The 19,680-nt window shown below is 35.1% G+C and overlaps 2 protein-coding genes across 3 annotated transcripts; both read right to left on the minus strand.

Annotated features, from left to right (window-relative positions):
- Nucleotides 1-2: 2 nt before the first annotated feature.
- LOC106716376 (muscle M-line assembly protein unc-89) lies at nucleotides 3-8,657 on the minus strand. Of its 2 annotated transcripts, XM_014509885.2 has the most exons (5): nucleotides 8,262-8,657; nucleotides 7,926-8,002; nucleotides 6,446-6,628; nucleotides 6,309-6,358; nucleotides 3-6,193 (listed from the first exon to the last, which is right to left on the minus strand). In XM_014509885.2, the coding sequence occupies exons 1-5, from the start codon at nucleotides 8,432-8,434 to the stop codon at nucleotides 686-688; spliced, it is 5,991 nt and encodes a 1,996-aa protein (XP_014365371.2). In that variant the 5' UTR covers nucleotides 8,435-8,657; the 3' UTR covers nucleotides 3-685. The 2 variants fall into 2 exon arrangements, with proteins under 2 accessions (XP_014365371.2, XP_045538841.1); XM_045682885.1 differs by lacking the exons at nucleotides 7,926-8,002; nucleotides 8,262-8,657 and having other exon boundaries at nucleotides 6,309-6,377; nucleotides 6,446-6,616.
- A 1,461-nt stretch (nucleotides 8,658-10,118) lies between these two features.
- On the minus strand, nucleotides 10,119-18,678 carry LOC106716387. Its single transcript, XM_014509905.2, has 5 exons — nucleotides 18,430-18,678; nucleotides 17,448-17,622; nucleotides 15,556-15,674; nucleotides 10,768-10,954; nucleotides 10,119-10,487 (listed from the first exon to the last, which is right to left on the minus strand). The coding sequence occupies exons 1-5, from the start codon at nucleotides 18,439-18,441 to the stop codon at nucleotides 10,348-10,350; spliced, it is 633 nt and encodes a 210-aa protein (XP_014365391.2). The 5' UTR covers nucleotides 18,442-18,678; the 3' UTR covers nucleotides 10,119-10,347.
- Between the last annotated feature and the right edge of the window lie 1,002 nt (nucleotides 18,679-19,680).

Genomic DNA, 19,680 nt, shown 5'->3' on the forward strand with positions numbered 1-19,680 from the left:
TAGCTAACGGTTCCCTCTGTGTGTAGGGTGGCGTTAGCTCTCATCGCTCAAACTCAAAACTTCATGTGCCTTTGACGTATTATTGTAACAACATTGTACTTACAATTAATTCTACGATAATGATATAACGTTACATAATATAGCCTAAATCAGTTAACCGAAGTGACCTAAATTTTGGATAACAAAATTTGCCAAACCGGAACTGAACAATCTTACACCTGTGTAATAATCGTACACATTCTTGATATTCCTTGAGACTAAACGATATAAAAAATATTACAATATACCTAAACTTTTATATATTACACATACATTCCAAAAAGGGCATTTTAGATTTACAATCATAATTTTCTTACACTATACTTCTGCGGTGAATATACCACATTGATCGCGACCGCGTTTTATATAAAATCTTTTGAGTTGATCGTTCAGTAATAGACATTACAATATGTACACATCCCGCCGCCGGAGCCCGTTCACAACGCGCTCACAGCCGCAACATGGCGCCAGCCCGCTGACAAACACAACATTGTCGTATGGAACCGATATCCTTCCGCGGTGTAAAATGAAAATTAATCACATTGCACATTTCATCTTTTAAAACTTATGACAATAATAAATAACCAATCAATTTTTTTGCAAGCTTTGAGAAAAAGCATATAAGAAAACAATATATTGTTATATTTTATTCGCTATGAGATAGATCGTTAACGGAAAGTTTGATGGGGGGCTGCAGAGGGATCTCGGCGGAGGTCTCGGAGGTGTCGGAGCTGGGCGTGAGCAGCCGCGCCCACTGCCCCTCCTCCGCCTCCGAGTCGCGTACCTCCGCCGACGAAGGCGAGCCCAGCGCCGACTCCACCGACGACACGCCACGTTCTGTCACCTCGTCCGTTAGAATGGGTAGGGACTTGCCCACGGACACATCGTCCGTCAGGAGAGGCAGCGTCATAACTCCTGGAGCGTGCACGTCCACCTCCTCGCCGGACGTGACGAGTGCGATCTCGGCGTTGGGCGAAGGCAGCAGGGCGGCTCCGTACGCGCTACCGCTGAGAGGATCCGAAGTCTTGGGCGCTATCCTGGGGTCCGTGACGGTGATAGGTAGCTCGAGCGAGGTGGGCACCGTGTGCGGCGTGACGCCGATCACGGCCAGTCCGTCCTCCAGGTTTGCGGGCACGGCCGGCACGGCGGGCTCGCCGTCGGCCTTGGTGGGCACCTCGACGGGGGTCATGATCGGTTGGTTGAGTGTGGTGCTCGTCTCGGAGACGCGACAGAGAACCGGCACGTTGGCATTGAGATCGCGGAAGTCGGGCGGGTCGTCGCGCGCCGCCTCCGGCTGGAACACGTCGCTGTTGGCGAGTGCCGCCTCTAGAATGTCGCGACGCTCGGGCAGCGGCGCTATGGCGGGCGCTGGCTCCGCCATGGGTACCAGCTCGTTGTTCTCCAGTATCAACGGACGATTGTCTACAATGGTATAATTGCCGTTGTCCTCCATACAGAGGTAGAAGGTGCCGGCCAATCCCCCGAAGTGCTCTCCTGGCACCGCCAGGAGTTGCCCGTCGGAGAGCGCGCCTGGGGCTGCGGCTCCGGTCGGCTCGGGTTGCGACGAAGCGGACTCCGTCTGGCGCGCTATAGCTGTCGATGGCAAAATTTCTTCAATATTGTCCAAGTCGGAGTATGTCGACGGTGACGCTGTCGCTGGACTCGCGGCGTGAACGGTTTGTATATTTGTCGCTACTGGGTTAGAAGACAACGATGGCACTGCATTGAGTTGCGAGACGGGCGCGAGGGCGGGCACGAGGGCGGGCGCGAGGGCGGGGAAGGGCGGCGGCGCGGGTGCTATAGCTATCTCCTGCTTGGCCTTCTTCTGCGGCGTCTGAGGATCAATCGTGCTCTTTCTTCCTCTTTGCTTGGACGTGGTTATAACGACGGGTTCCTTCGGGGACTTCGCACTGGGTTTTTGAATGATCACTTTGCTCTCTTGTGTAATAGGTGATTTCGATATAAGTTGCCCTGTCCTTTGAAGATGTTCAAACTGTGCGGCGGTAAGTTGCATGTAGGTACCCGGTTTCCTTTGATAAAACAACACCGGCTCGGAGGAGTCCTTCTGTACGTGTGTCGTGTGCACGATCTTCTTGGTCTCGGCGGGCACGATTCGCTTCAGCGCCGGCCTGATTTCTGGCATCGGAGCTATGTTGGTGGTGCCGGAGGGCACGAGACCTCCGACGATCAGCTGACCTTTAGATGTAATTATTGCACTTTTGTGTCTGGGCACAATCCTCGCCTGGCCCTTCGCGGCGGTGGCCGTGCTCACCGTAGGTTTATGTACTATGTTTGAATTTGTTGTAATTCGTTGTGTTTTCAGTTGCGATACGTTCGCTTTATGTGGGAACAATATCTTTTCGTGCTCCGGTGTCAATACGATCTTAGACTGAGCTCCTTGTGAATTCGTTATAATCATGACGGTATTACCGGGCGCGGTGTTCTCTGAGGACTGTTGTATCAGTTTGGCGGAAACCGCTTTATTGTCGGTGACGGCCAAAGCGTCGGTTCCCTTAGCGAGGAACATGTGGGCTTTGCCTGTTTGTGGGTCTATGACTATTTTCTGCGTGCGCGTGGCACGAGGAGAGCTGGTCGTTGGCAGGATTATGTACTTTTCAGTTTTCCCCCCGCTCTGAGAGACGGATGGCACTAGAGTAGGAGCGAGAGATTGTTTCGCTTCTTTTACTACCGCCTCGGACTGTGGCAGGATGATTTTCTTTTTTCCTGTGGCCTTTTCTATAACTAACATAGGTTTAGCACCGCGCAACTTTGCTGACTTAGAGAGAATGTTAGGGGTTGTGACTTTGGCGGCATCACTCGAGGGGCTCATCACCATCGTTTTGATTTCTGCTTTGTTGGTTATAGGACTTAGACTTTTAGTAGTTACTGGACTCAAGGCTATTTTTTCACTTTCTACTATCGTTTTAGTTTTAATTTTTGTAGTATTTGAAGAATTCGTTATAACATTTGCATCTGACATTACAATAGGCATTTTCTCGATGCTCTCCGGCGTGAGTATATCATCAGATAACACTATGGGCATAGAATTTATGTCAAATATGGATTCATCATTTCCACTTTCCTTGATCGGCTTTTTTTCTTTAATGTGCGCGACGAACGATGTTTGCGTTTGAGGTTTTATTTTCTGTATTTTTGTTAGTGTTTTACCAATTTTTCTATTTTTTGGTTGTATAAGTATCGTATTCGGATCGGACGAAGGTTCGACGGGCGTTTGTATAGTATATGTTTGTACAGATGATCCATCTTGGACAGGTTTATTGCTACGAGACAGGATAATTTTATTGAGGTTTGAAACTTCACTGATATTATTTAATATAGTTTTATTAGGCCCAGATCTCCGGATAACTATATTCTGTTTGATCGCTTGCGGTTTTCCTTTAAAAGATTGTTTGCCAACATCGAAATTTAGAATTTTCTCTTTGCCAGGAATGATGACCCGTTTACTAATAATAGTTTTATTGGGTGCTAGTTTTGGTGTTGTTGGTTTTTCTAATATTTTCAGCAGTTTACTAGAAGACTTGTCGTAGGAAACGGATTTACCATTAGATTGTTCTACTGTAGATTTTTTAGTCAATAATGATACTTTTGGTTCTTTTGCGATATCTGTGGCTTCCGTCGTTTTAGGTTTATTGGTCTTAATGGGGCTAGCCTCTTTTTTATTTTCAGATTCGATTTCAACAAAATTAATATTATGATCGATGCATTCAGACATTTGCACTAGTGACTGTGCAGCATTCAGATTTTCACTTTTCTCATGTTCAGTTTCATAACGTGCAATATTTTCTTTCTTTTCATTAGAATAGTCTGGTATGGGTTCTTCAATGATTAAATCTTTAGTAGAGGGACTATGTGAGACTGTTTCAACAGATTCCTTATTTAACAGGACTTCGCAAGGTTCTGTCGGCTTGTCTATTTCTAATGATTGTATTGAAAGAGGCGGTGTCACTGGTGGTGTTTCGCTGAATGTTTTATTTTGGATCGCCGTCGATGGTAAATTAATAAGTGCCTCGGCTATTTGGAGATCAGATTCCGTCGGCACACTATCAGCAACTACATCATCAGCAATATCTTCTACTTTATCTTTCACTTCATTTACATCTTCTGTGATCTTAGTTTCATCGTTCGTTTCACTAGTTTTGTCAGCATTTGTATCGGTATCTAAATTATCTGTAATCGGTATTTCATCTAATGAATTTGTTTGTAATTTTGAGCATTCACTATCATTGTCAATTGATGGTTCCTTTACTTTATCATCAATAATTTCCTTCATTTCATTGAATCCATTAACTATGTTAACATTTGTAGTATCTTTCTCGTCTTCAAATAAATCTTCTGGTGGGTCGTCGCTAATAACCCTGGTAACGTTATCAGTTTCTCGTGATACACTTAACAAAGCATCAACTGCGGTCTCATTCATACGTGTTTCTAAAGAATGTTCATAATCTAGTTGTAAATTTAAATGTCTTTTATTTTTTTCATAATCATCACCTTTGCTCTCTTCTTTATCGACTGCTTTATCAAAAACTGATTCTTCGAGGGAATTTTGACTTATTGTTGCCATAAAATTATCTTTATTCGTTGTTACATCACAAGTTATCGGTAAAGAAGGTTCCGTTATTTCTGGAGGTTCTAATTCTTCGTTTAAATTGTTAGGGGCTATATTTTCTTGTGTTATTTCTGGCGTACTATAGGTAAGATCTTGACTAGTCAGTGAATCTGATTCGTCTTTTTCAATAGTAAAATCATTAGTTATATTTATTACGTGGTCTGGTATTTTCAATGTCTTACATGATACATCATCTTGTTTAATATCCAATACAGTTTTCTCTCTTTCTTGTTGCTGTGCTGCTTCAGCCTTCATCCTTTTTAATTGTATTTTAGGAGCCAGCCTCGTCACTTTAACATTTTCTACGGGAGATTCCCGAGATTCAGGCGAAGATGATGATTCTATGCCGTTTGTTTCATTCTCGGACAAGTCCATTCTCTCGGCCGCATTCAACTGTTCCGCTACATATTTTCCTATTGCATCCTGACTTCTAGAGTGGCGACTTCGAAAAAATGTTTTAGTTTTAAAAATTGTTTTAGGAGGTTGATCTGTACTTTCTTTTTTTTCACTCGCTTGACTTGCTTCTGGTGACTTCTCTGTAGTATTAGAATCATTCTTTTTGTCCGGGGATTTCGCGATCGATCGCTCTGGAAAATTTTCTTCCACTGGTAGTGTTGAAGGAACCGACGGCAATTCCGGTACAGTCGTCTTGTTAAGTAATTCTGCTACTTCTCTATGAACATCATCATCTTCGATACTCAGACTTTTTACGCTCTCTTTTCGTTTCGATGGATTTTTTACACGAGGAATTTTCCTTCCCGCATCCGCTTCCATTGACCAATCTTCGTCTTCACAAAACTCATACTTTGAATCACTTGATGATTCCGGTTTTTCTGATGACTGTAATTCTTCCGAATTCTTTTGTGTATTGGGTGATATTTCAGCAGGAATTTGTGCAGACGGTAGTTCAGCTGGAGTGGGTACGTCAGGAGATTCAGCTCCTACTGGGACTTCGGGAGACGTAGTCATAGCCATCGTCGATTCATCATTTGAATCTTCACCCACATCATCCCAATCGGCTAAAAGGCTACTTTTAATTTCTTCATCAGTCTTCGCTTTCTTTACTTCAATTTCGACTGATTTTTCTTGCGATAACCGTTTTTGAGCTTGATTAATCTTATCAGCCTTATCAGTCTTGCTGACTTTATCATTCTTTTCTTGCTTAGGTTTACGAGGTTTAGGTGTTTTTGGGGTTGATTTTGTTTTAGAGACCAGTTTTCTGACAGGTGATGGTGTGTACGGTGTAAATGTGACACTGTGAGTTTTGTTGTGCATGATCAGGACATTTAGTCTGGTCGTAGTAAATGGACAAGCGTGACAAGAGTATACACCACTACTGGACATAGTTGGAGTGCTGTAACTTGAGACTGGCTGTTCTGTAACATTTTCAACCTTTGTACCATTTTCCTCTACGGGCTCGGAGCCGGCTCGGCTTGTGGATGGTGAAGTTATGTCCGTTGCTGGTGTGGAGGGTGTTTTCGATCCTTGTAGTAATATGTGCACTTTGTAATTAGTCTTATCCTTTATCTGAAACAATTAAATTCAATGCAAATAAATAATAATATATTATACAGTTCTTGAAATGCACTCAAGTTACATGAAACTGCAATATATAGGTTTAAATTATGACAATTAAATCTACCTTTCTAATTGGAGTTCTTAATGCTGGTGATTGTGGATGTCTTCCTTTAGCTGAAATTAAAACGGAAAACTTTAAGAATTATTTAGTGAGCATTATGTCATATTCAAATTAAAAAAATATACACATGGTTACTGTACCTCGTTTAGCAGATTGCGGTGTCCGTTTAGTTGGATCACCAAACAACCCGGCGTAGCTCTCTTTCTTCTCTTCTTGAAATTCATCTCTAGTCAATATCTTGATGTCACCCCCTACAGCTGTTTCAGCTCTAATCACATCTTCTGGAAATTTCTCCATAAGTCCATGTTTAGTTCTGTACATATCTGGAAAAGGAAAAAATGAACTTAAATGTAACTCACAATAAAACTATTCTATTAAACAAGTATATACATAAGTATTAAAAAAAAAAATTAAATGGTAAAGTTCATTCAATATAAATATTTAGTTAATAGTTAATAGATTCATAAATATTGATATTTAAATTAAACACTAAAGTTAAAATTCAAGAAATTTGTTAAGAACTTATTACATACAAAAATAGAAAGAAATATGGTATGTGTAAATGTTTGGCGGTAACATATTTGTTCTAAAATTAGTTACAACTTTCGACTTAAATCATAACAATGAAACGGAATTCTAGAAATCTCTATCATCTATCAATCTATCATCTAAAATTTAAATTATGTAACTTTATGCTGTCATTAGAACCAAAGATGTATTCCAAATTTTAGATCAATCCATCAACAGGTAATGGGTAAACATATAAACATCTAAACACTCATATATTTGTCCATGGCCCATGATAAAGAGCCCTCTATGTGCTCAAAACCGGTCAGTGTTGACCTCGGATAAATATGTGAGTGTTTAGCTGTTTATGTATGAGTTTAAGATCATGTCTCACAAAACTTTAAATAATTTATTAGGTAGAAGGATTAAATTAAATCACTAGATTTGAACCAAAGAAACTAAGAAAGTTAAATAGACCTGTTTAATAGAAACATATATTGGTTACATCAACCAAAAACATAGACATCAGCCAAATGCAGTAAGTCTTATCAGGAATATTCCTTTCTATGATGTTGCTTTTAGTGACATTAACAATACATAATAAATTATTTTTTTATAATATATGCAATTGGCCACCTGTATTCACTTACGTAGCAAAGCAAACACTGCCTATACATATCCGCAATTGCAGATACGTTGTCTACCATTAACACACAGGAGGGGATGCATAGAAAGATATTAGTTTCCCTACAAATGCATCTACTCCTCCACTAATTCCACTTCCACTACCCACCCTTCCCTTATAAGAAAATGATGGGTACTGAAAGAGGTTATATTATAATGTTCACAAAATTCTGTTTGTCCATTACGGGGTTCAACTGTATTTGGTTAACACATTCAGTGGCACCACATTGCCTGGCTCTTTCATATAAAAGAATTGGAGTAGCTAATAAATAATAAGTTAAATATGGTAGTAATTAAACAAAATTAGTTATTTAGTAAACAGTGAATCTGACCTTTTCTACAAAATAATTTTTGTCTTAAAAATATATATTCTTAAAATGTTCATTGTAATTTATTATCTGTCATTCTTTGTATATAAAATGTACTTACAAAGTCCTTTGTTGATAAATTCATTTTTGCGACTGCAGTTGTATTTGTAAATAGAATTTGGATTTTTCACATATTCACTGAAAATGATAAAAGTTAGGAATTATAAAGTTGTCTCTTCTTATATAATATAATATCTTGTGATCATGCAATAGAAAAATTGATAAATGGAAAAGAGAAATTAAACTGTGCATAGATTAAGGTTATAAGATGTCTGAAAACTTTATTTATACTAATAAGTCCAATATTTTTTTACAGAGATTCTTTGTAAATATAACATAAAATTAATGAAATCCATGTATTATGTGCATAGTTATGACAAAACTTTTGTATACTTACAAAGTATCTTCTTGAAAAAATTTGACAACTGCAATAGGAGGTTTCTTGAATGATGGCAGAAGATCTGGTGGAAGCTTATCGGGACCAACCACCTCGCCGGGCCAAAAGCACGAGCCCAGCTTTACCCACACCACATCCCCATCCAAATACTCAGTTTCTGACTGTTCACACATCACCACTAATCTGTTCAGGCGAATCGCACAACCATATTTTATTCTATAGCAAGTATAGGTTGAGCAGAGCAGTTATCATAACATCATTAAAATCGACGATACCATCAAATACATGTAACATAAGATGTTTAATTGATAATATCAAACCACAAACCTATTAATATACTTCCTTATTTGTCAATAAACTGGCAAAATACTAATTGTAAATAATAAATAAATTCACCGACTGCGTACGATATTACTTTGGTAGTTTCTTTAGTTGGCAGCACTGATTTCGACGAAAAATTTGTCAAAAAACAAATCATTTGGTACTCTAGCGTTATCATATTTTTTAAAAATTTATATAACAAATTATTCAATATTGTAATTTAATTGAAGTAAAATATCTCGCAATATAAATTAAAAAGATTGCTTTCTACTTTACCGGAAACAAAGATAATGGCAGCGTCAGCACATACCAACAAAATGGCAAAAGGTCATAGAGTGAATCTTTAGTGTTTCTATTAACAAAAATAATAAAATCAGAGTATAAAAATAAATAGGGATTGCATTACCGGTTTATACAACCGGTCGTTATATTAAATCGCAAAATATTATACTAGCGAGAAAACAGATAAAATTGTTGTTATTACTGGAATTTTCTAAGATTAAGTTTATAATAGTGGAGATTTAAAAAAATTTGCTATTATTCTCATCCACATAAAAATAATTTATTAAAACCAGCTCTGCCTAAAAATGAGCAATGAAGAAAGAGAAGGCGTTATAAAAGAGAAGTAGAGCAATTAATTAAGTAGTCTATTTGAACCTTATCATGCCACTGTCATGCTCAGAATCTCAATCACAAAAGCAGATTTTCTTAGTTGTATTTAAGTAATATTATTTTATGCATTGAAATTTTACATACATTTACCTGTATTTGGATTTTAAAGCATAATTGTTATGATTTCCCACATCAATGAACACGAGTACTTTCTACCTCAAGAATCTTCAGGGTTTGGAAATAAATAGTGTCACAGACGGATTCGCATTGCATTCGGAGTAGGAAGTAACAATAAAAAGTACTACCACAAATGGGTCTCGGATGAAAAGTTAAGGAAAATAAAGTACATAAAAATACTAAGCGTAATAAAAGATTTGAACTTTGAGATTTATTATTTTATAAAAAATAATATGTTACACTTATTAAAATTAGATTACAATACTTGGAAATAATAATCTTATTTTATTAGACTTGTAATCTTCCAAATATAGCTAATCCTATCTAAAACTCGTCCCAAATTAAATTATACAATTGTTTGTGTTTTTCAATTAAAATATCTTAAGAAATTAAATTACGTGAAAATATTTTATTTTCCTCGCATCTATCAATATGGCATAGTTGTTATTTTGAGGTACAGTGTGTTTTCTTCAAATTAATGTAAATATTTGGATTTTGACCTATTACTCTTTTTAAATTTTAACACTATTTGTTTATTCAACTTACTTTAAATATTGGATTAAGTTAGGAGGCAAACTCAAAGAAGTTATAGCGCATATAAATTTCAGTTTTATTAATAATACTTTTTTCTCTATTATCTAACTCTCGTACGTAGATTTATACTATATTTACTCTTTCTTTACAAATACACTTAAGTTCTATTAAATTTGTGGTCAATAGTTTGTTGTTTTTTGTGCAACATAATAATGTGCAACATTTAAGGTCCATCATAAATTTGGGTCATAGCTACAAAGTATGTATGTTCTTAATACTACAAAATATTTACTAAAACAAGATTTTTTTAAACTTAAGTATGGTACAGCCAAATTTTAATGGAAACACTTTTGTCAATTTAAAATGGAAGTTGACACTGGACACAAAGTTATTACAATTCAGCCTTGATAACGCGTTTCTCTTTACAATTTAATAATAATGTTCAGCCGGAGTATTGGCGCACGATCTTGGCCCACTGCTGCGGAAAGTTTCTTTGTACGTAAGACAACGTGCGTTGAATTTGTTTCGTTTCTTGCGGCGTGCATTGCGGGCACGCGCCGCGAAGTACCAATGGCGCTAGTGCTGCAAATATAATAAGAGACCATAAATTTTAGATTACGACAGAGCTCATAGGAATCTGATTTTTTTAAATAAGCATATTATTGGATGGAGTTATATATGTTTTTAAGCTGTGACAGTACTATTATAACCGTAGCTCTACCCCATAACACACAATCTCAATATTTAAAAAGTTTCAATAATGAAAATATAATAAAAAGACGCTTGTATATTTAGGTAAATTTATGCGTTCATTTAGATTAGAATAGGTATAATAGAAAAATTGTTTCTTAACACAACTTACTTTTGAGACGTTTACCGATGGGATCGCAAGGTGCTTCACCGAGAGCGCACTTCAGCTGTCTTTGTATAAAACGTTTATCATTGAGGGCTTCCTCCAAAGCTGTGTCAGAGACCGCAGGCCTGTCTGTCTGGGCCTGCGCGAGGCAGGTTGCCGCCAACGCACAGAGAGCGATAACAATGTAACTGACCTGAAATAGAGCATATGTTTGTGTTAACATAATTAAATAGGTAAAGATTAGGTAACGAAGCTTATTTAGAACAGATAGAGATGAAATTAGGCTATTAGGCCTACGACTTGTCAGTTCATCATCATCATCATCATTATCAGCCTGGAATTGTCCACTGCTGGACGTAGGCCTCCCCCATCGATTGCCACAATGCCCGGTCCTGTGCCGCCCGCATCCAGTGCACTCCCGTTAGTTAGTTATTCATTAGAAAATTGAATGATATTTTGAAAAGCTTTGGAATAAAAAAAATACTAATAGCGCCCCCACCCCTTGATCATCACTCCTTTGATTATCGACAGGCGAAGCTCTTGAATGTTAAACTTAATTCAAGTGAACTAATCTGAGTTCGCATTAAAATTATTTTTCAACTGTAGATGTAGCAGTCGCTTTTTCCATTGTTATTTTTAGCCATATCAATAACTATCTCACAATAAATTAAGCGTAGTTCTCATAGGTACTGATGCATATTATTAAACAAAAGCTATATCCGAGGTTCAATTTATCTTCGAAGATATCATCAAAGTCCTACGTAAAGGTTAACAATATGAAATGAATAATGTCTATTGCTATTTAAATTTTATGACATTAACAATAGGCGATTAATTCGCATGCGGTGGATGCGTTGACCACAGAACGGGTTTAGCTCGCATCGGTACACAATATAATGTCTGACCTTGTCGTCAACTTATTTGTTTTTACATTTACGAACTTAAAAGATTATCTTTTAGATGTTAAAAAAGCGATAAAAGTTATATCAAATAAGTTTAAAAAAAGATTTCTTTATTATAATCCAACTTTCCTAAATCTACCATTCATTTTTTATATTACAAGGTGGCAAACGAGCAAGCGGCCACATGAATTCGCCGAAATGGCGAAGCGACCGCTGCACATAGACATTCGCAATTGCAGATGCGTAATATCTGAAATGATTTTTAAGTGTATTCAGAGTCTCTTAATATAATTTTGAGTGTTGGATAGCGTTCATTGTCTCAGTCTCTTTCCTCGACAAGATTGAGAAACCGTGACAAAATGCTATTAATGACGCGCAGTAAATAAACTTTCAATAAAATAATAGCTCTAGACAGCAACATATTCTCAGTATAGTTGATCGCCAATAAATGGTTGTATTATTTCATGGACGCGTCAAGGTTAGGTTATTTTTGTACGAGAAAGCTTTTAGGACAGATTGTAGATAATGGGTAAAAAAATCGTATACACAATATACATTTTACAGCGTTAATTTACCGCAAATCAACTTTTTACCATCGTTTTAGGACAAAATTCTGTTTGATTCCAACGTATTTTTAGGTTTAGGCATTACATAAGAGATTATTAATATATCAAAGTGTATTAGTCAATGACGTTTAGAAGATTTAACAATATACAAATATCACAAGAGTGTATGTTTTGTAATTTCACACAAGTTGGTATGTAACAATTGAGGCAATGTGAAAAATACATTAATGTTTTCACACACCACAATGATGAATGACTTATGCCTTTTGTTGTATTAAAAACGCATACGTTTTCTATACGAGCGTGAGAGAAAATTGGAACAAAGTTAAAACAAAATTGGTTTCTGTCTACTTTAATTAATTGCAACGTGAATTAATTTGTACATAGTCAAAACCGTTCACAACGACATCCAAGGGAACGGCAATATTCAGTTATAGTATCCGATATTTTTAATAATCGATATTTTACTATTACTTACATAGCGTCGTACACAGATTTCCATCGTTTGTAATCTTAATAAAATTATAAATACGAATGTTTAGATGGATGGATAGATGGATGTTTGTTTGAAGGTATCTCCGGAACGGCTTAATGATCTTGATGAAACTTGGCACAAATATAGAACATAGTCTGGAAGATTATATTTAGTTATATTAAGTTTTTTTATGCCTCGTGGAGAGAGTCGCGCTAGTCGCGATACATACTAGTAAAGAATACACGATTGTGACCAGTCCTTACTTTTGTTTCTTTTTTGAGAAAGAAACGGCGTTTATTTAAAGACCAAAACAAAAGAATTGGAGATACATTTGAGGTCAGTAACCTTCAAATAATCGATCCGTGTTACTTTACATAATGATCTAAATGCACATACATAAATCAAATACAATGCAAACACTAGCAAAGGAAAAAATTATATATTCCACGTATACGGTCTTAAATAAGTACAAAGGCATTTCCTTGACTCATGTTTGGTCTGACCTTTACAAATTATTTAAAGTACAATCATAAAAGGCATAAACAAATTTAACAAAACGAATACATAGCAAAACAAATTTAAATCGACTCGTTTATTTATCAACGATAAAGGTTGTTTGTCTTAAAAAAAAATATTTAATAAAAATCGGTTTCTACAGCATACTTCTTGAAAAAAACATGATTTGTTTTATTATTATTTGTTGGTGTATTTGATTATTGGGGATTTGACTTAGGGGGGTTTCAACAAAACGGGCAACACTCAAGGTTACTGTATCAAAAATTATGACTACAGTTTTAATACATTACTGTATGTATAATTTTTATTCATGAGACACAATTTTAATTGGGTTCGAAATCAGAGCTTCATTTAACGGTCAGACTAAATGCATAAATAAATGTGTTTAAGATTTTTTTTATTAAAAATAAGAACTTTATTAAAATATAAGTTATGGCAGAATTAAAAAAAACCTATGCGCTATTCAACATGGTAACTTATCTTCTTTCATGCAGATTCGTTATCTGCTAACAAACATACATTCATATAAAGATTCACATTTATTATATTATTAAAATTTTTATGAATGTACAGCATCGATTCGCTTTATTCTGGTTAAATATTTGTACTTTCTTACTTTTCTAAGATCAATAATCGAATGACTTAAGTTAATAAATTACATAAGATAATAAAATTCAATAAATGGTTCACTCTTAATATATAAAATATTAAATTACTCAGACGTCCCACTTTGAATATGTCGTAACATCCTTTACCAATTCTACATTTTGCAATAAGGAAAATTATAATGTTATTAATTATTATAAAAATATTAAATAATATTAACTTACCTGCATTTTACTTGTGTTTAAAATAAGACACTAATGTGAACAAAAATGAAACTTGTATTTTTGTAACACTATAAATATAAAAAACGCGATCGGTCAGTCGAACTTGCCGGACGGTGAATGCTTACAACTAAACTTGTGCGGTAACCTCTTACTTAACCCCCCCTCTCTGCAACTTGCATGTTGCTTATGTTATACGTCATTGAAGTTGCGTCAAAAATAATTCGTTAGCATTACTGATTTATTTTATTTTTTTATTTAATACTAGCTTATGCCAACATTATTTGAATTGCTACGTAAAAACACCACAAACACAAGGTACAATAAAACTAAAAGATTTAATAAAAATGAAATGTGCACATTTAATTATTTATTTTTTGGGCATAGACCTTTTCTGGCAGCCTCAGACCATTATTGTTTTTTTTTAAATCTGTCCAGTGGTTTAGGAACACATAGGAGACAATCGTATTATAGTTTTTTTTTTATTTAGATCACTGTATGTCATTTGAATTTCGATTAAAATTATAATAATTTTCTGTAAGAAATTGGATGAATCAGTATTATAACGTTATTGTATGTATGTAGGTATGATATAACAGGTCGTTGGTTCGAATCTAAGCCGGTTTGTATAAATTACATCTTGTTGAAACACTTATAATGCGTACTATGTGCACTGCAAACTTCTCTCTCAAGACAGGCTTCGTTTCAAGATAAAAAATAAGAAAATATTTATCTTTTTTTCATTGTTTATCAAAAAACCATGTACATACTTTGTATTGTTACTAAAACACAAATTAATTGTTTTGTAAGAAAATTTTAACCTTTAGAAAAAAGAAATTTGTCAAAAATTTTAATTGAGCACAAAAGCTTGCATACACAACATGTTGTTTATTAAATTGTTAATTGCTTATTTAATTTAATATAATAGTTATATGTTTGATAAGAAAGAATGGGTTTCTCCAAGGAGATATTAAAGTAAGAGGAAAAGTTTATTTTTTTAATGACAGCAATTTATGAAGAGTCAGACGGTTACTCCGCTTTCCGTGTGTGTTGTAAGCGGTATTGCATAAGTTTTGACCTAATGACAATATTCATTGTCTTATTTTAAAAAGTATATTTATAAACTCGTAGTTGGATTTTTATTTATCTTTCAAACCTTTTTCCTCCAAACAATTCTTAAAAGTATTTGGTATTTAGCTCATTTATCGGAATCTTTCAAATCCTTTAGATTATATTAAAAAATACATTAAAAGAAACATCATACCTTTCATTTTGTTTGAAAAAAAGTGCTTAATTATATGTTTTAGAACAGTCTTTCGGCAGTGAAACCCTACGGCAAAAAAATAATTTATTTTTCCGTCAAATACAAAATTTGTTTTATTTTCATATTGTACTTACTGTCAATTCGTATACAATTTTATGAACAAATATTCTTACGACCATTGTTTGAGTAATTTTAATTTAGCTAGATAATTTTTAGAAGTAAACAATTATCCGTGTTGGCGGACGATTCTCGCCCATTCCCAGGGATAGTTCCTCTGCACGAACGCCAGGGTGCGTCTAATCTGTCTCGTCTCCTGCGCGGAGCATTGCGGGCAAGCGCCTCGAAGAACCAATGGCGCTAATGCTGGAAAAATGAGAACGTCGTATAATTTTAAATCGTCAAAGCCAATAGCGTAACGATGAAATTAAAAAAAAAACTTGTATGAAGTCATTCAATCCGCATTAGGCCATCGTGGTTGACAAAACCCTAGTCACACAATCTAAAGGTAGGCTCTAAGACTCTTGATGCAGACGTTAATGTGTTGATGGTGAATAGCCTAATGGTTATGAGTTAAGAGTACAGGCATCCGATTGGTTGTGGTACGAATCCCGTCTCTCATTGTCGTGAAGCATTAGGACACAAATAGAACATAATTACATGGAATATGATATGATTCAACTAATAATTAAAAATAATACTAATAATTATAATTTTTTAATTTGTATCAGCTCAACAAAAAATCCTATAAACCAAGTTGCGTCATTGTATAGTCTCAGGCGTAAATGAGCCACGTAACATTTATAAAATAAAATGAAAAATATAAAAACGCAGGACTTATCGTATGTTATTTCTGCTACCAATTTGTAACAACATCATTTTTAATCGTAAAAATAAAATATGTCCATCATAGTGTAACAAAAATACCATGCTTGTAGTCAATAACTATAAAGAGTTCCAATAATCTTAATTATATTAAGCAAGCAAAACTAATTTAGTTATTCCTGTATACTAAATAGCAAATCATTTATGAATTAATTCTCAGTTTTTGTCATTAAGAAATTGACATTTATAACCAAGGTCGCACAAAACACATACGTCGTGTTCGCAGTTATTTTTTTTAAACGCACTATTAGTTTCTTTTAAAATACGGCCAGTTATCCTTGAAGCCGATAACAAAAAAAAAATCTCATAGCAATTAACGCCAAATGACAAAATCTAGCAATTTAATAAAACTCAGGGTTACAAAGAAACAGACGTTTTCATAAATCTGTTAATTATTACTATCAGTAATCATCGCGTCTTCTATAATTTTGTATAATTAATTACTAATAAGAACAAGTAGGAATTCATCCAAACTTTATAACGGGTTGCCATTTTTTCCAAGACGCTGCGCTTAAACAATTTTATATGTTCACGTGATATAAAGGATGAAGAAGCGGGACCTCTGGGCGCGATTTCCTGTAATCTCAGTAGGTCCGCCTGACACCCACCTACGCAGACATGGGCTCGCAGCTCTCAACGAGCCGCTATAAAGTTGGAATCAAGTAATACAGTTGAGAATCAAACACCGACCGAGTTTGTCGTAATGCTGTTTACGGAGGCAAAGGCGCTTTCTAATTCTAACGCAAGCGGAGCTAATGCGACGTTGAATAACTATCGGATTACTGTGAACCGAAACGGAAAACTTTAAATAATTCTCAATATGAGGAAAATAGATTCTCTAATTGATATCATGTTTTAATTAGTAATCATCTTCAATCATTCAATCATTCATGTAACTGGCATGTAATAATGATTTTCAGAAGAAAGTTTGATGTTAGTTATCGTGTTAGTTGAAATATCTTAAGTTATATAAACCCCTTTAAAATTAAAAAAGCAAAAAATCACGTCAAATAAGGCTTTGACATTTTAAAAACGGCAATCAAAAACATTACTAATTCATGTTTATGTTGCAGTTTTAGTTTTTAAATAACCCGGGGTAGAAAAAGATTGACAACTCACTCTTCACTTCGCACACTGGGCAATATTTCGACTTTCTTGGCGATGCTTAGTTTATATTACAAAGTTACAATGGGACGGATTTACATACCGACGAAATTATCAGGTTATCTGTTATAGACGGCAACAATGACTTACTTCTGAGTCGCACTCCGACAGGATCACAGGGCCCCTCCCCCAACGCGCATTTCAAATGTCTCTGCATGGTATTCCTGTCAGCTAATGTCTGTTCTAATTGAGCATCTGTCATTGATGGAGCTCCATACACAAGAGTAGCAAGGCATAACGTCAACAGACAAAATCTCATGAAACGCTGGAATTAAAAAATATTGTTATGAATAAACGTATAGAAGTCATCATTTCATCGCTCGTTGAAACATCACCTCAACCTCATCATCTAACCACTATGAATTGATGATCCTGACGTAATATACAACGTATAAACGTAAAGGTTTAGATTTACTACGGTAAGTCTGTTATCTTATGAAAAAAAATGAATCCGAATACGAACTTATAGCATTTCGTTTCTAAATTTACTATTCTTACCCACGACAAGATACACAATAATATTTCTAAGAAACGGCTTATCTCTTACCAGGAAGATATTTGTTTACTACGTTCCTGTGCCTTTTTCGTTAATTTATTATCGAAAGAAATACTGTACATACATCTATTCATTTTAAAATTTATAATTTTTTTGTTTTAATTTTCCTATGTTTAACACTATCAACTAGACACTTTAACGTTCATAATGCATTTCATCCCGTATGACGGTATTTCTTGTTAAAACGGAAGTCCGTTTAAATAAAAAATGGGTAATTGATAAATAAATATAAAATTAACAATTATTTCTAAAACCATACAGACGGTAGATTAAAAAATTGACGAATTACGAGTACTTATAGTTTTTTTTAAAAATGTATACTATTCTATATTTGAAATAATAAATTTCAATGACAAAAATTCCAATTATTTGAATAAATAAAATTTAATTCACAAACAGTGACGTCATAATACTTAATGCACTCGTTGTAATGAATGAATCGCTTCAATTTTTATCGTTTTTTTTAACTTAAAACTATAAAATTATAATAAATTTATAAATATTTAATAGGTTTACCTGCATTTTCATTATATATGGTAGACTGTAGCGTAATTTTAATACAGTAATCACTAGTTTTGTGGCACTAAAGTGTAAATGTCATTCGACAATTCGGCAACGAGACTGGACGAGTAGGGAGCGACTGGCCATGGCCCAATCATCGCATTAACGACACCGGGAACAATCAACACTCCCTCTCTGAGATCATTAAGCCTTAAATAGTACTAACCTCTAACGACACGGTATAATGACCAATTTCGAATGACTTTCTTTTAAATACAATAACGAGGTTACACATTCTTACATTAATATTTTTCTTAGAAGTAATCGCCATTTAATCATGCGAATTAACTATGGTGTTTAGTGATAAGATTTGTTCATTATTATTTACCGGAAGCCTTGATTTTTTTTTACTGTAGTCTCGTTAACCTTGACCTGATTCAATTAATTAACCTTATTAAATATGACCATTGCATTGATCTTGTAATTTGGTGAAAACGGTAACATAGTCATCGAACAGCAACTACTGTTTTTAGTGCTGCGAAGTATTGCTTATTATTACAAATTTTTCATCACCGTATTCCCTCCAAACGTCCGTGGTAGAGTTTGTGCTTGTTAATTTTTTAATAATTACCTATGGCTGTTATTGAACTGTTGATCAATGGGAAAAAGCGTGGCTGAAACCGAGATGGCTGCGTAATAATACACAATTAGGCCACTGGTCATCTGTAGAAAGTCGCGGGACGAACTGCAAACGGACAGCAGTAAAAGTTTACCTAGGGTGTGTTGTTAATTTTCCTTTTAATATCGACTACTATCTATCTACTTAATCGAGTTTTACTTAATTAAATCCAATTCCAATAATCCAAGAACAATAACTATAAATGTATGAGTCAAAGTGAAGCAATGTTTTCGAATATCATACGTTAACTTATTTTCAGTATCAAAATTAAACATTTTTTTTACAAAATTTATTTGTCTTTTAAACCGCCTATAATATTATAATAACAGCTTAGGTCTTTAAATGGAACAATTTTTTATCTGTCGACTTAGATATGAACTAGACGGACAGAACTTGGACATTACAAAGATAAATAAATTAAGCTCGTAATTTACGACCGCCTCTACCTAGTATATGTCTAAATTAAGGAGTTTTTTTCACTATTTTAAGATTAAGGAGAGGAGAATACGGAAGAAAACATAGCTACGAATAGACAATGTATCTTAAGAACAATAGACAATCACCACAGACTATAAAATATTTCACTG

The sequence above is a fragment of the Papilio machaon genome, chromosome 20 (genome assembly GCF_912999745.1).
Source record: "Papilio machaon chromosome 20, ilPapMach1.1, whole genome shotgun sequence".
Taxonomy (NCBI): domain Eukaryota; kingdom Metazoa; phylum Arthropoda; class Insecta; order Lepidoptera; family Papilionidae; genus Papilio; species Papilio machaon.